This window comes from Pseudophryne corroboree, chromosome 11, assembly GCF_028390025.1.
Source record: "Pseudophryne corroboree isolate aPseCor3 chromosome 11, aPseCor3.hap2, whole genome shotgun sequence".
NCBI lineage: Eukaryota > Metazoa > Chordata > Amphibia > Anura > Myobatrachidae > Pseudophryne > Pseudophryne corroboree.
Genome location: NC_086454.1, coordinates 248,681,496 through 248,699,043, shown reverse-complemented (window position 1 = coordinate 248,699,043; position 17,548 = coordinate 248,681,496). Strand labels below are relative to the sequence as shown.

Here is a 17,548-nt window from a genome sequence, read left to right as displayed (position 1 = left end):
ACGTAGCTTGAACACTGAGAGTCCCTTTACAGTTTGGTGACACATTTACTGGCCATATTGTACACTTTCAATACTTTGGGGGGAAATGCATCAAACTTTGCAGAGAAATAAAGTACCAATCAATCCTCTTCTGACATTTTTGAAACAACCTGTAAAATGACGGTTAAAAGCTGATTGGTTGGTACATAAGAGTAAATGTAACACAGTGGAGAGAGAGAGAAACTACGAACTGATCAGTTCCTGTCATTTTTCAAACACGGCCTGTAACATAGCTGGCTGGTACTTTATCTCATTTATTACTCTCCAAGGCTTGGCACATCTCCCCCTTTATCTCTCTCCAAGCTGTGATTCATCCCCTTTGCCCTTTACGGCAGTCATCGGGTTCGTGGACACACATGACACATACGACCAGATTTATCGTATGCTTCAAAAATTTGGATTGCATTATTCTCAGCCATCCTGCGTATCTTGTGTACACACAACTGGTGTTATCCGGACACACAGAGAACTTTTGCTGATAGCAAATGTTCAAATAGAAATTATCTTATTTTGCTGCAGAAAATCAAGAAAGCAATTACTTTACAATGTTAGATCTCGCCCTGTTTATTTTGTTATCGTACAAGTAGTGTATACACTAGCAACACTTATGCTGAAACAAATTAAAATGCAGTAATATGTTTTCTTAAGCTGTGTTCTGCTTATGTGAATTTAGGGGGTAATTCCAAGTTGATCGCAGCAGGATTTTTGATAGCAATTGGGCAAAACCATGTGCACTGCAGGGGAGGCAGATATAACATGTGCAGAGAGAGTTAGATTTGGGTGGGTTATTTTATTTCTGTGCAGGGTAAATACTGGCTGCTTTATTTTTACACTGCAAATTAGATTGCAGATTGAACACACCCCACCCAAATCTATCTCTCTCTGCACATGTTATATCTGTCTCCCCTGCAGTGCACATGGTTTTGCCCAATTGCTATCAAAAATCCTGCTGCGATCAACTTGGAATTACCCCCTTAGTCTGTTGGCGATTGAGTGCTACTAGGTTCCTATTTATGTCTTGTTGAGTTGAATTTATCCTAGTTGAATTTGTGCAGATTTAAACTGTGCATGTTCACAAAGAGAATGCGTACATGGGCAGGGAGTGATATGGCGCCTGAGTTTGGTGGCCGTGCCAGCCGAACTCGGACGTTTTTTTAAAGGTGCAATCACCATGCATTGTAAGTGATTGCCCCTTAAAAAAACCCATCCGAGTTCATCCCACATCCGGCACAGCTGCCGAACTCTGGCGTCATTACATCCGGCCCACAGGCAGATATGTAGTGCGGTGAGGTAAATGGCCAGTACCAGAGCCAAATTTCCAGACAATATATGAGCGAAAGGGTGCATGTGGGCATTATACACAGGTGCAGCAGTATATACTGCTGGAAATTTGGTGAGTTTTGATCAAAGATGTGCAGAAAAGGCAGGCACTGCCTCCCCTGCCATAGACTTTTTACTCCAGAGTTTTGACACTAAAAAGGATTCGAATAATACAAAGAAGATCTTTTTTTATATATTTGTATTTTTCATATACTTTATATGGTTAAAACTCTGGCTTTTATGTTAGTATGACAGGAAAGGCTCTGCCTCACCTTCCTGCACATCACTGGTGTGCCTGTCACAGTGCCGTAACTAGACAGTTTAGTGCCCTGTGCCATAAAGAGATTTGGTGCCCCACCCCATATTTGAAACAGGGGCAGTGCACGCCTTAGGTGTGCAGCAAAATGTAGCGGTGTGGCTTCATGGGGCGTGGCCACAGAATAGTGTCCGTTATTCACATTACACTTAACAGTAGATCCCCTTATGCACATTATGCCAGGTAGTACCCCTTATACAGGTTACGTCAGGTAAAGCCCCTTAGACACGTTATATTAGGTAGAGCAACTTAGACACATTACGTCAGGTAGAGCCCCTTAGACATGTTACACCATGTAGAGTCCCTTATACACATTACGCCAGGTAGAGTCCCTTATACACATTACGCCAGGTAGAGTCCCTTATACACATTACGCCAGGTAGAGTCCCTTATACACATTACACCAGGTAGAGTCCCTTATACACATCATGCCAGGTAGAGTCCCTTATACACATTGCACCAGGTAGCACCCCTGATGCTAGCTAGGACCCTTATACACATTTCGCCAGGTACAGCCTGTAAACACATTACGCCAGGTAGAGCCCCTTACACACATTACGCCAGGTAGAGCCCATTACACACATTACGCCAGGTAGATCCCCTTATATACATTCAGCCAGGCAGAGCACCTAACATTATGCCTGGTAGAGCCTCTATATATTATGCCTGGTAGAATCCCTAACAACCCCCGCACCCCTCCCCCTTTAGGGTGTAGTGTCCGTGTGAGGAGAGGGAGAGGCGGACTTGCACGTTGTTCTGCTGCTGCGTAGTGTCCTCCTTTGCCTCCTGCGGCTGCCCAAATGCTGCAGCTCTTCACACAGCTTCACTGCACAGCTCGCGTGGGTGAGCTGGGGGTGGACACAGAAGGCAAAGGTAGGGGGGCTGAGCGTGACAGTGCTATGGAAGTTCAGCTGCAGCGCTGCCCGGCTACCTATGTTAGAAGCGGCGGCAGTGCAGCATACCTCCCAACATTTGAATAGTCAAAAACGGGACTCCCATGCGCATATGCCCAATAAGGGGGCGTGGTCTGTGTGAAAGGGGGTGTGGCTTCACAGCAGTGCCACAATCGCAAGCCATGCCCTCCTTTCCTGTCACTATGGGGGCATGGACAGCACTCTGTGAGCTGCTGGCATGCCCCCAGTCCCTCTATCTCCATTGAATAGTCGCTATAAATAGCTTTAGAAGGCTGGCTACCCAATGGTGTCAGAAATGCAGTGGTAAATGGCGGTTATGGTTGAGGCTGGGGGCTGGACAGTGGACACTAATTACCCTATTGCAGTTACTTGCAGAATTTGATTGAACAATTAGAATTCAATAAACGATGACTCTCACAAAAGCCAGCTCAAATGGTCGTTGGAACCAATAGGTTACACCCCATACTCATTTACATGCTTTTATTACTAAGAACTCTAGTGACCGCATGACTTGTCATGCGGGTGTGTAAGGAGCAGAACATGGCGGTTATTAACAACATCTTGACGTTACTCCTGTATAACCTTCCGGCTAGTTTCTACATGTTCTGTTTATCCACATATAATATATATATATATATATATATATATATATATATATATATATAAGATTTCTGTGACTGCAGCAGCTGCCGGTCATACTGTTGGATTTATGTAATCTTTTCTGTTGCAGGAAATCCCACTGCAAGGTTTGGGGCGTCAGGTTCATACAGAAAGGTATGTATGACAGGGCGTAGTACGTTATGCCGGCGCTTGGGATCCCAAGCGCCCAGAATACCGGCGACGGGAAACTGGCCGCCGGCATGAAGGCAGTGGGGTGAGACCAAAAGAGCCCCTTGCGGACTCTCCATGCTGCGGGCACGGTGGCACGCATAATTATTTTCCCTCCAGGGGTGTCGTGGACACCCCAAGAGGGAGAAGTGATGTCGGTATGCCGGCGTTGGTATGGTGAGCACCGGGTTCCCAACAGCCGGCATATCAAATGCCTCCCTCTGTGACAGCCTCTTTATTCCACTTCCATCATGGTTGGTGAGACAGAAAACACAAATCCACCAAGTGTAATGTTTTCCCATGTGTGCAGTAGCTGTGTGCATCCAAAGATGAAGCTTAATCCCTGTAGGCATCAATCACACAGAGGCCAAAATGTGACAAAATGGTAACATGGCATTCCCATACAACAGCTTTTCAATGACGTGTCCCAACATAGAGACATTTACTCTGACAGACGTCACCACTTCCTCTCACACTTGCTTTTGTTAACACTGTTCCTCAGCTAAGGCTAAATGAAAGACATAAGGCCTAATTCAGCATGGATCACTAATTAGAGAAATGGAGCGATTATCAAACAACTGCGCATGCATAGCGTTCGCACTGCACATGGGGTAATAGCGACAGAAAACGCGTACAGATCGTAAACACAATGCAGCCGCTGTTTGACTGACAGGAAGCCGGCATTTCTGGGTGGAAACCTGGCGTTTTCTGGGTGTGTCAGAAAAACTGCAGTCGAATCCTGTCTTTTTTGGGGAGGGTCTCTGACGTCAGCGCAGACCACTTCCAGCCCGTATCAGTCGCAGATTAGTGGCAGCCTCACACCTACTCACATTTGCTCAGACTGCAAAGACTCTTCAGTGTCTTTGCAAATTGCACGGGGCGTTTTTACTTTCTGTCAGGGCGGCGCCTTTCTGCAATTTCTCAGAATAACAATCCATGCTGAATTAGGCCCATTATCCGGAATAATAAAGGAAATACATGCAGTATATATTTGTATACAGTATGTTAGAAGTTTTCTTTTTGTTATCCTTTTAAGGACCATTTCACAGAAAAGGAACCAGGAGGAAGAACTTCACGATAGAATGCTGAACACAATCGATGGACTCAGTTCAGTCAAGTAATATCACTTTAACAAGCCATAAAATACTATTGTAAATGCAAATAACATACAGTAGCTGAAAGGGTCAGGCAGTGACTTACTGTTTAGTTCTACATAGTAGATATCCCACTTTTTACATTAATATATACCAAAGCCTGAGCTAAGTGACATATGTAGTAAATGTAACAGTAAATAGCTGTCTGTGAGATCCTTTCTCTGCAAGCTGATGTGTATGAGATATAGAACCGGAGGGCGCTCTCCGTATATTTCACGAGTTACAACTTACAAAGCAGGAATACATTTTTGAGTAGGATGTTAACATTCTTACACCCAGTGTCGGGCTGGAGCATGAAGGGCCCACCGGGGTTATGCAGTGGTAGGGGCCCATGATTAGAGGTGTGGCCAGCCTCCAAAGGGGGTGTGGCCAGCCACCACAGAGGTTTGGCTAACCATTATAGAGTACCTGGTCTGGACTCCTTGATAAGTTATATAGTAATTAATGCTAGTGCATGCATGATAATGTGCCAGATTAATGACAGCAATGTACTGTAGAGATTGAATACATTATAATCCTGTGCAGTATAAGGTAACATATGTATAATATATAATTCAAGTGTACAGTCTAGAACCTGATCCCTAGAGGAGGAGGGCCCCCAGGCAGTGGGGCCTACCAGTGGTTTCCCCTGTACCCCTGTGGGCCAGTCCGAGCCTGCTTACACCTCAGACATGCCAGATTATCTGCGTTCCCTGTTCTACCTGTGGTGCAGTTTGGGGTCACTGGTTATGTTCTGACAAGTCTGAGACCCTTGTCCTTTGGGACATGCACTGGAAAGACCTGGCTAGTAGTTGAGGACTGCCTTAGGAGTTTGATTGTTCCCTTTCTGGAGTGGTGGGTTTGCTTTGTTTTGTATATACAGGTTGAGTATCCCATATCCAAATATTCCGAAATACGGAATATTCCGAAATACGGACTTTTTTGACTGAGAGTGAGATAGTGAAACCTTTGTTTTTTGATGGCTCAATGTACACAATCTTTGTTTAATACACAAAGTTATTAAAAATATTGTATTAAATGTCCTTCAGGCTGTGTGTATAAGGTGTATAGGAAACATAAATGAATTGTGTGAATGTAGACACACTTTGTTTAATGCACAAAGTTATAAAAAATATTGGCTAAAATGACCTTCAGGCTGTGTGTATAAGGTGTATATGAAACATAAATGCATTCTGTATTAAGATTTAGGTCCCAGCACCATGATATCTCATTATGGTATGCAATTATTCCAAAATACGGAAAAATCCCATATCCAAAATACCTCTGGTCCCATGCATTTTGGATAAGGGATACTCAACCTGTATAAACTTCATAAAGTGTCATTAAAAAAATAAAGACACGTACACACTGTTTGGACATCTGAAGATTATAGGAATGTGTCTGCTTTTCTTTTAGGCCGTGGTTTGGGAAGTCGGATGATTTTTATGCTTTCCTACTTTTCTTCACTGCCGACGGACTGGAAAGAGAGGTGGGGAACATCTTTCAGTTTCAGTCACCTCATATATATTAAATATATACAATATTGCACAATTATCCACCTATGCGGTGTTAATGTCTGACAATAATGTGGACACTGATAGTGAAGGTTTAGAGCAGGGATGGGGAACCTTCGGACCTCCAGCTGTTGTTGCAGTACACATCCCAGCATGCCCTGCAACCGTTTTAGCATGGCCAAATAGCAAAACTGTAGCAAGGCATGCTGGTATGTGTAGTTCAACAACAGCTGGAGGGCCAAAGGTTCCCCACCCCTGGTTTAGGGCATACATGGCAACTTTCTGGCTGCCCCCTCCGGGAGGGAGCAGCCAGGTCAGCACCGCGAGGGGCGTGGCGGGCAATCCGATGCTGAAAGGGGGTGGGCATGACAGCTTTGCCACGTCATTGTGGCCGCGCTATGCAATGCGGAGGTTACCGGAATTGCTAGGCAGGGGCCTGAGCCACAGTGACGCAATTTGCGTAATCGAACCCCTGACATACAGCTCCGGGAGGATGTGCAGGGTAATGCGGTTGGCTGCGGTAAGCTGCAGGGGGGTAGTGGGCAGATGGCGCTTGGCTGGGAGACTTGCCTACTCTTCCGGGAGGGCCAAGCGATTTTCGGGAGCCTCCCGGCTGTTTCGGGAGAGTAGGCAAGTATGGTTTAGGGCAGGCATGTCCAAACTGTGGCCCTCCAGCTGTTGTGAAACTACATATCCCAGCATGCCCTGACACAGTTTTGCTGTCAGAGAATGCTAAAGCTGTGTCAGGGCATGCTGGGATGTGTAGTTTCTCAACAGCTGGAGGGCCGCAGTTTGGACATGCCTGGTTTAGGGGTTGTAAAATGTTAACTGCATTTCCTTTGTGTCTAGTTCTCTTATAGATAGATATATGTCAGTGTTAATTGGAAGGTTGCAATTTCTGAATGTAAAAACAAGTTTTTACTGTTATTCCTATTGAGTGCCAGCTTTCTTTTAGAGCATTCCTTTTTTCTAATGTTGGGGCTGATTCTAAAGGTGCCCTAGGTACACTATTGCGATTTTGGCCGATTTCATCCGATTCCGATGTTTCGGGCCGATTAATCAGATGAAAACAGGCAAATCGCATGTGCTTTACCTCCAATCCGATGCGAGGTCCCATGAGCATCGGATTGGTGCCCCTAGATCGGAAGTACTGTACTATAAATATGTCTGGTAGGCATGGCTGGGATCGCATACGATACATCGTATGCAAAAGGACCACATACAATGTATCGTATGCGATCCTATCGCCTGGGAAGCTGCCAGGCGGTTCAAGGGAGAAGTCGCATAAGTGTATGGGCACCTTAAGTTGGGAGCAAATCAATTAAAAAAATCAATTAAAGCAAATTGTTATGTATTTGGAATAAACCATGTTGCACTGCAAGGGGTGCAAGTTTATTTATTTATTTTTCTCCATGTAGCCCATAAATTCTGGACAGATTTATTTTTACACTACAAATTAGATTTGAGTTTGGACATGCTCTAAATCTCTGTTCACTTTAAATCTGCCCCACCTGCAATGCAACATGGTTTTGCCTATGTGCAAAGTTACTTGATCTTTTTTTTTTTTTTTGCTTGCTCCCAACTCAGAATAAGCCCAATTCATTACTCCCAGCATCTCTATGTATGAACGATGGCCACGTGAAGGGGTGGAGCCTCACTGAAGATAAAGAGCCTCGTGGCAAACCCCCATTTCCATCAATGTGGGGGCATGCCCAGCACTCTCCGAGATACTTGGCTGCCCCCAGGCCCTCCCTATGGGTTAGGAATGGGTGACCGGCGGTCGGGATCCCAGCGGTCAGCATACCGACGCTGGGATCCCGGCTGCCAGAATGCCGTCAGGGGGGAAAAGCGCAATGAAGCCCCTTGTAGACTTGGTGGCTCGCTGCGCTTGCCAAAGATACTATTCCCACTCTAGTGGGAAAAGTCCTGGGCCCCTTGCCGGCATTCTGGTGGCCGAGATCCCGGTGTCGTTATGCCGACAGCCAGGATCCCAACCGCCGGGATCATAACTACATCCCCTCCCTATAGTGTGAATACGTAGATGCCATGTTCATCTATGCAGAGCAGTGGTGACAGTGCGCCCCCTCCCCAAACTTCTCCTTGCCGCGGGACACTGTGGCCTATTCCCCAAGAAAAGGAGGTATGTCATTATCTTTAATGTGCAATTTGAACATAATTATTTTTTATTTTTATTTTCTTCTTTTAGTATCGCACCATCAGAATTCCAAAGATACGAAATTACTTCCTGTGTGCCAGTGTGGTGTTCCTCTGCATTTTCCTAATCCAAATACTGGTGATGCCCAGGTTGGTGTGCCCCGGCTTTAGTGTATTTCAGTTCAGCGTTCCCTAATTCAGTGACAGTGTAACATAACGGGCCTAATTCAGTAAGGATTGCAAATTCTGCTAAGTAGTAGAAATTGCAGTCCTTGTGATCGCGTGCTGGTCACCGCCCATCGCAGGGCAAGGCCGCCCAGCATGCTGACCGCCCCCCCCCCCCCCCCCCTTGACCAAGCAGTGATTGCGATCGCACTGTAATTTCTGATTGATCGCAGAAAGTAGGGTTGCCTCCTGCCGGTGCAGCTTGGCTACGCCCGCAGGAGGCCCGCTGCCATCTTTCTGGTCACGGCGGCTGCGTGTGATGTCATGTAGGTGCCTCGATCACGCCCACGCCACATACCCTGCTGGAATGATGCTGCCTCCATTTCCCCGCAAGGCTCATCCTTTTAGTGATTTTTGCAGTTGGATCGCCTATTGCGGTCCATCATGAATCGGGCCCATTATACAAACCTGTGCATTCTCCGCACCACAGTGCCCTTAGCTATTTCAGAGATACTTTCATTGTAATTAGGGTGTGTGTCATGTACTATAAGATAAAAAGAAGGGATTTAAATAATTATTATTTTATGTCAAGTACCAGTCTTCAGAACCTGGCAGGTTACTTTATGTACTGAATATGATGAGTGGCGGTGCATGACAAAGTTGGCATGGGTGATAAAAGCACGACGTGTAATACATATAGTTCAAGAACTTTTTCATTGCCGTTATTGCAAACTAATTTAATTTAATTACATTTATTGGCACGAAGACTAGAAACTGGTGCCAACTTTGGCACAGCTTTCTTCAGCAGGCTTATGCTGGCCACATACGCTTGGATATCTCGAGCTATATCAGTGAATTTCCCCTATAATAGCTCAGTTATCAAGCTTACACTTTAGACATTTCTTATAAAACATTAAAGGGCTAGAGGCCTCTAGGACAAAATCTAACCCGTCTGCACTTCCTCCTTTGCCCATTGTGTAATGTAACTTTATCTGGAGAATACGGAGCATGTTGGCCAATGGATTAAAGCCCCCATCTCCCCAGCCTGCAATTGCAGAGCGTGCTCCATATTGCTCAGTGATATTACCTTATTGCACTTCCCTCCCAGTTATTCACATACATACATCTCCTCCATTGTAAACACATGCCATTGCATAGGCACACTGCTAAAATGCTCAGAGCCCCCCAAACTGTAACATATCAGATTCTCACCTTTTGCCTAGATGCTATCCTAAACTAATCCACAGAGATTGGCATATTATAGACCTCCAATCCTTAGATTGTACAAATGCTCTTCCCCGTACTACACAGAGAACCAAGGGCGTAGCTACCATAGGTGCAGGCAGTGCAGCTGCTATGGGGCTCAGAGCTGAGAGGGGCCCACCTTCCCTGTCACAGTTACATGTGTTATATACAAGGGTGTAGCTACCATAGGTGCAGGCAGTGCAGCTGCTATGGGGCTTAGAACTGAGAGGGGCCACCTTCCCTGTCACAGTTACATGTGTTATATACAAGGGTGTAGCTACCATAGGTGCAGGCAGTGCAGCTGCTATGGGGCTTAGAACTGAGAGGGGCCCACCTTCCCTGTCACAGTTACATGTGTTATATACAAGGGTGTAGCTACCATAACGCAGTGCAGCTGCTATGGGGCTCAGAGCTGAGAGGGCCCACCTTCCCTGTCACAGTTACATGTGTTATATACAAGGGTGTAGCTACCGTAGGTGCAGGCAGTGCAGCTGCTATGGGGCCCAGAGCTGAGAGGGGCCCACCTTCCCTGTCAAAGTTACATGTGTTATATACATTTTTCACCATTGGGTGGTACATAGGGGTCCTTTCAAACTTTTTCCCTGGCATGCAATATATCTAGGTATGCCCCTGGACCTGCTCATTGTAGTATGGTATAAAATGAACTGGAGGGCATTTTACTGTTATGTAATATGAACCAGGGCTCTGTGATATGGCACAATATGAACAGGGAGCACTATATATATCATAATGTGAATTGGGGGTACTGTGCGGCATAATGTGTACTGGCAGCTCTGAAATGGGACATAGGGTGAACTTAAGCACTACTGCGATTCAAAAAGGAAACTAGGGCACTACTCTGGGGCATAACATTAAATAAGGCTCTGCTATGGTTCAGAAAATGAACTAGGGCACTATTATAGGGCATAAACTTAACAACTGCTGGAAAGAAGTGTCTCTCTAGAAGCATTGGGACGGGGCCCCTTCAAAATATTTTGTCTACGCCCCTGCAGAGAACCTCCTCCATTTACTTAGTAAGGCTTCCACTTCTGCCGCAGCATGCTGTTCAGTGCTATGAACATCGCTGGTGATCCGACCGTAGTGGACACACACAGCTGTGTATTGTGGTTAACCTTCTAGCATGTAGGATGAAGGAAAGAAGGGCTTATGGTGCCAGAAGTGTGGTGAGTATGGGGTGAGGGAGGGGGGGGTGTGTGGGGGGGGGGGGGGGTGCTGGGCAGTTTGACCAGCTCCTCTGTTGTCACAAACACACAGATGGAGTCTCAGACAGGGGACTGGTCACAATTGTGACTGCTACAACCCCTGTGGATGCCCTACTGTATTACACAGAAAATCATTCTCCAGCGTTCATTCCTCTGTGCCCCTGCCAGCATTCAGAGTAAGTGGATAGCTGTTACAGCACAGGGTAGCAGTAATAATTCCCAGGTTGGAGCTGCCTCTGTGTAATCGCCCAGGAACAGAGTATAAATAACGGAGTCTGTCTGTGTTCCTCTTTGCAGAAGTGTAAAGCTGGGTGTTTCTTTTGCTGTTGTGACCCTGCTGAATATTTTTGTGCTGCTTTTGTGCTATGCAGACAAGTGTGCGGTAAGTGTTATCTGGACATGAAGCACATGCTAAGGTGATGCTGCCTGATTACATTGTGATCCTGTGATCTGTTTACCAGAATTTCTTTGAAGAGAGTTCATCCACGTCACGTGCGCTGTGTTCTGTTGCGGAAAAGGTTGAAACCAACCCTCTAGTGCGTGTCACACTAGCTACACTGACTATTGGGGCTCTTCTGGTAGTTGCCATTCTTAATTTGGTAAGTTCTGTTGATGACTTTTGCGGACTTCATCATCTTCAGTGAGTTGACCATGTTTTGTGTTATTCAGCCTTTAGACAAGACTCTCCAGAGCTGCAATGGGTCGAGTCCAGGAGCAGACAAGTGTCAGAGCATCCCAGTGAGTTCCGTTCTATGTAACGTTATCAGCATGTCCCTTGTTATGACCAGGGCCGTGTGTGTGTTGTAACTGAGTTTGTTAAAGGTTCATGTGATATTATTGTCATAGTTTATCACTGGGATGGACATTTGTCATTTTGTGATGACCTTTGCTCCTGTATTTTAGTATTACATATATTGCTGCATTTTGGGATTCATTGCCTGCTCTGTGTTCCTACGAATGAGCTTTGAATTGAAGATACTCCTGTTATCTGCTGCCTTCATTGTGTACAACATCATCATATTCCATACTCATGCGGACTTGTTCAAGAATGGGCTACCAGCCAGCAACAGGTATGGTGATTTTTGGACTGCTAAGTTATAGTAGGACATGGCCATTTAATGTTACATTTATCTGTGAGATTTATTAGGTTCTACTACACTTAGCGGCAGATGTATTAACCTGGAGAAGGGATAAAGAAGTGATAAGCGCAAGGTGATAACACACCAGCCAATCATTACAGGTTTGAAAAATGACATGTAGGAGCTGATTGGCTGGTGCATTATCACCTTGCGCTTATCACTGCTTTATCACTTCTTTATCCCTTCTCCAGGCTTAATACATCTGCCACCTAGTCTCAATCCGATTTATGGGGGTCATTCCGAGTTGATCGCACGTAGCAACTTTTTGCTGCTTGTGCGATCAACTAGACGCCGCCTATGGGGGAGTGTATTTTAGCATAGCAGGGCTGCGATCGCTTGTACAGCCCTGCTATGCTAAAAAAGTTTTGTGTGAAACAAGACTAGCCCTGTACCTACTTACCCAGTGCGACGGATCCAGCGATGCAGGTCCCGGAATTGACGTCAGGCATCCGCCCTCCAAACGCCTGGACATGCCTTCGTTCGCTGCTCCACTCCCAGAAAACGATCAGTTGACGCCCCGGAACGCCTTCCGCCTGTCACTCTTCTTGCGATCGTGGCAGTGATCGCTTTCTTCGTTATTGTTGTCGTTGCCCAGCGACGCCCGTCGCTGGGCAACAACGCGCATGCGCATTCGGGCCACCGCACATGCGCAGAACTGACCCGTTCGCACCGCTGCAAAGAACCGCAGCGTGCGTACGGGTCGGAATGGCCCCCTATGGCACAAGACATCCAGTGCGACTAAGCAGAGTAGTGTAGAGAAAGGCCCAGATTTATCAAGCCTTGGAGAGTGATAAATTGCACGGTGCTAAAGTACCAACCAATCAGCTCCTAACTGCCGTGTTACAGGCTGTGTTTGAAAAATGACAGTTAGGAACTGATTGGTTGGTACTTTATCACTGTGCAATTTATCACTCTCCAAGGCTTGATAAATCTGGGCCTTTATCTTTAAATTGTTAAGGCAGATATACTAAGTCTTGGAGAGTGATAAAGTGGGCTGAGATAAATGACCAACCAATCAGCTCCTAACTGTCATGTTACATGCTGTGATTGAAAAATAACAGAAGCCGATTGGTTGGTAATTTATTTTTATCCACTTTGTCACTCTCCAAGGCTTAGTACATCTGCCCTACAGTGTCTTGTTTGCATAGCATACACCGTGAAACACCATTCAACTTGTACTAGAGATGCTAGGAGGCAGTGCCGTAACTAGGCATTTTAGTGCTGTGTGCAAGAAATGACAGTGGCGCCCCCCTTCTCCCCATGTAAGATAGGGGCGTGGCTTCACGGGGAAGGGGCGTGGCCACAAAATAATTGCAATTCATACTACGGTGCACAGTAGTCTCCATTATTGAAATTACGCTGCACAGTAGCGCCACTACACCAGGTAGAGCCCCTTTTATACATTACAGCAGACAGCGTCCCCCTTTTTACACATTGCGGCAGCCAGTCCCCCTTTTTACACATTGCGGCAGCCAGGCCCCCTTTTTACACATTGCGGCAGCCAGGCCCCCTTTTTACACATTGCGGCAGCCAGGCCCCCTTTTTACACATTGCGGCAGCCAGGCCCCCTTTTTACACATTGCGGCAGCCAGGCCCCCTCTTTACACATTGCGGCAGCCAGGCCCCCTTTTTACACATTGCGGCAGCCAGGCCCCCTCTTTACACATTGCGGCAGCCAGGCCCCCTCTTTACACATTGCGGCAGCCAGGCCCCCTCTTTACACATTGCGGCAGCCAGGCCCCCTCTTTACACATTGCGGCAGCCAGGCCCCCTTTTTACACATTGCGGCAGCCAGGCCCCCTCTTTACACATTGCGGCAGCCAGGCCCCCTTTTTACACATTGCGGCAGCCAGGCCCCCTCTTTACACATTGCGGCAGCCAGTCCCCCATTTTACACATTGCGGCAGCCAGGCCCCCTCTTTACACATTGCGGCAGCCAGGCCCCCTCTTTACACATTGCGGCAGCCAGGACCCCTTTTTACACATTGCGGCAGCCAGGACCCCTTTTTACACATTGCGGCAGACGGTGTCCCCCTGAGAGAGAGAGAGAGAGAGAGAGGGATATACTTACCTTCTCCCCGCTGACAGGCTCCTCGTGCTGGCATCTCCCTCTCGGTGCAGGCAGTGAGGTGAGAAGGAGGGGGAGCAGGGAGCCGCAGCAGCGCTATTTCATTGGTAGTAAGCGCCACTGCAGCATCCCCCTCTCCTTTCGTATTAGCTGCCTGGCGCTGCTGTGGATGCTGGGATGAAGGAACCGCATCCCAGCATCCATAGCAGCACCGGGCAGCCAATACAGAAGGAGAGGGGGATGCTGCAGCGGCGCTTACTACCAATGAAATAGCGCTGCTGCGGCTCCCTGCTCCCCCTCCCTCCTCCTCCTTGTCCGCTGCCCGGCGCTGGTCTCTTCTCCCTCCAACGCGGCGCACGGCGCACACAGCAGAGGCGGCATGTAATGAGTCAATTTGACTCATTACATGCCGCTGGCCGTGCACCCTCAGGGCAACTGCGCTGTGTGCCAAGCCCACTTGGCACACACGTAGTTACGGCCCTGCTAGGAGGCGACTTTAATTGCACAGGAATTAATTTTTAACACTTAGAAAAAATTGCAGATGAAGCACAACGAAGCTTGGCTTGAGAAAGTCATGTAGGCTGCATCATAGCCAGGGGCATCTCTAGAGAGGAGGGTACCCGTGTGCAAACTCCGTGTGTGGGCCCCCTCCTCTCCCGTAGCCATCATAGTAAAGGAAAGTATAGGAGAAATGGGTGCAGTGTGAGCAGTGTGGGCCCCCCTGGACTCAGGGGCCGTGTGCAACGCACACACTGCACCCATTATATAAAGGCCAATGATCATAGCACTTTGTATACGGATTCAGACTCATTCTGTACAAATGTCACACATCTAATTGATCAGTGCACGCTAGCAATGTGTTTTTGTCACTTCCAGTAGTTTTCTTTGTGCAAATTAGATGCACACTATGGGGGTTATTCAGGTCTGTTAGCAAACCAAAAAAGTTAGCAATTGGGCAAAACCATGGCCCTCATTCCGAGTTGTTCGCTCGTTATTTTCTCTGACATCGTAGTGGATGCTGGGACTCCGTAAGGACCATGGGGAATAGCGGCTCCGCAGGAGACAGGGCACAAGAATAAAAGCTTTAGGATCAGGTGGTGTGCACTGGCTCCTCCCCCTATGACCCTCCTCCAAGCCTCAGTTAGATTTTTGTGCCCGAACGAGAAGGATGCAGGCTAGGTGGCTCTCCTGAGCTGCTTAGAATAAAAGTATATTTTAGGTTTTTTATTTTCAGTGAGTCCTGCTGGCAACAGGCTCACTGCATCGTGGGACTAAGGGGAGAAGAAACGGACTCACCTGCGTGCAGAGTGGATCGGGTTTCTTAGGCTACTGGACATTAGCTCCAGAGGGACGATCACAGGTTCAGCCTGGATGGGTCCCGGAGCCGCGCCGCCGGCCCCCTTACAGAGCCAGAAGAGCGAAGAGGTCCGGTGAAATCGGCGGCAGAAGACGATCCTGTCTTCAGACTAAGGTAGCGCACAGCACCGCAGCTGTGCGCCATTGCTCTCAGCACACTTCACACTCCGGTCACTGAGGGTGCAGGGCGCTGGGGGGGAGCGCCCTGAGACGCAATATAACATGATATACCTTAGATTGGCTAAAGAATACATCACATATAGCTCTGGGGCTATATGGATGTATTTTAACCCCTGCCATTTTTTACAGAAAAAGCGGGAGATAAGGACGTCGTGAAGGGGCGGAGCCTATCTCCTCAGCACACAAGCGCCATTTTCCCTCACAGCTCCGCTGGAAAGACGGCTCCCTGACTCTCCCCTGCAGACTTGCTACTGAATCAGGGTAAAAAAGAGAAGGGGGGGCACTATTGGCAGCTAAAAACTATATAAACAGCAGCTATAAGGGATTAACACTTATATAAGGTTATCCCTGTATATATATATATATAGCGCTTGGTGTGTGCTGGCAGACTCTCCCTCTGTCTCTCCAAAGGGCTTGTGGGGTCCTGTCCTCTATCAGAGCATTCCCGGTGTGTGTGCTGTGTGTCGGTACGTGTGTGTCGACATGTATGAGGAGGAAAATGATGTGGAGGCGGAGCAATTGCCTGGGTTAGTGATGTCACCCCCTAGGGAGTCGACACCTGACTGGATGATCGTATTTAAAGAATTAAGTGATAATGTCAGCACTTTGCAAAGAACGGTTGATGACATGAGACAGCCGGCAAATCAATTAGTGCCTGTCCAGGCGTCTCAGACACCGTCAGGGGCCCTAAAACGCCCGTTACCTCAGTGGGTCGACACAGATCCAGACACAGATACTGAGTCTAGTGTCGACGGTGAGGAGACAAACGTAATGTCCAGTAGGGCCACACGTTACATGATCACGGCAATGAAGGAAGCATTGAACATTTCTGACACTACAAGTACCACAAAGAAGGGTATTATGTGGGGTGTGAAAAAACTACCAATAGTTTTCCCTGAGTCATATGAGTTAAATGAGGTGTGTGATAAAGCGTGGGTTTCCCCCGACAAAAAACTGCTAATTTCTAAAAAATTATTGGCACTATATCCTTTCCCGTTAGAGGTTAGGACACGTTGGGAAACACCCCCTAGGGTAGATAAGGCGCTCACACGTTTATCTAAACAAGTAGCGTTACCGTCTCCTGATACGGCCACCCTCAAAGAACCAGCAGATAGAAGGCTGGAAAATATTCTTAAAAGTATATACACACATACTGGTGTTATACTGCGACCAGCAATCGCTTCAGCCTGGATGTGCAGTGCTGGCGTCGCGTGGTCGGATTCCCTGACTGAAAATATTGATACCCTGGATAGGGACAATATAGTGTTAACTATAGAGCATTTGAAGGATGCATTACTATATATGCGTGATGCACAGAGGGATATTTGCACCCTGGCATCAAGAGTAAGTGCTATGTCCATTTCTGCCAGAAGAGCGTTATGGACGCGACAGTGGTCAGGCGATGCGGATTCCAAACGACATATGGAAGTATTGCCGTATAAAGGGGAGGAGTTATTTGGGGCTGGTCTATCGGACCTGGTGGCCACGGCAACGGCTGGAAAATCCACCTTTTTACCCCAGGTCACTTCACATCAGCAGAAAAAGACACCGTCTTTTCAAACTCAGTCCTTTCGTTCCCATAAGTACAAGCGAGCTAAAGGCCATTCCTTCCTGCCCCGGGGCAGAGGAAGGGGAAAAAAGACTGCACCATGCAGCCGCTTCCCAGGAGCAGAAGCCCTCCCCTGCTTCTGCCAAGTCTTCAGCATGACGCTGGGGCTTTACAAGCAGACTCAGACATGGTGGGGGCCCGTCTCAAGAATTTCAACGCGCAGTGGGCTCACTCGCAAGTGGACCCCTGGATTCTACAGGTGGTATCGCAGGGGTACAAACTGGAATTCGAGGCGTTTCCCCCTCGCCGGTTCCTGAAGTCTGCTCTACCAAAGTCTCCCTCCGACAGGGAGGCAGTTTTGGAAGCCATTCACAAGCTGTATTCCCAGCAGGTGATAATCAAGGT

The 17,548-nt window shown here is 47.4% G+C and overlaps 1 protein-coding gene across 11 annotated transcripts in view; it reads left to right on the top strand.

The window, feature by feature from the left end:
• The window catches only part of ADCY7 (adenylate cyclase 7), a 338,110-nt gene that overhangs the window by 187,540 nt on the left and 133,022 nt on the right, over positions 1–17,548 (top strand). For all 11 annotated transcript variants that reach the window (XM_063945334.1, XM_063945333.1, XM_063945332.1 and 8 more), the window contains exons 12-19: positions 3,320–3,363; positions 4,454–4,534; positions 5,967–6,039; positions 8,271–8,368; positions 11,149–11,233; positions 11,313–11,450; positions 11,521–11,589; positions 11,755–11,921. In XM_063945334.1, coding sequence (XP_063801404.1) covers positions 3,320–3,363; positions 4,454–4,534; positions 5,967–6,039; positions 8,271–8,368; positions 11,149–11,233; positions 11,313–11,450; positions 11,521–11,589; positions 11,755–11,921 — 755 coding nt within the window. The remainder of the gene's footprint in view (positions 1–3,319; positions 3,364–4,453; positions 4,535–5,966; positions 6,040–8,270; positions 8,369–11,148; positions 11,234–11,312; positions 11,451–11,520; positions 11,590–11,754; positions 11,922–17,548) is intronic.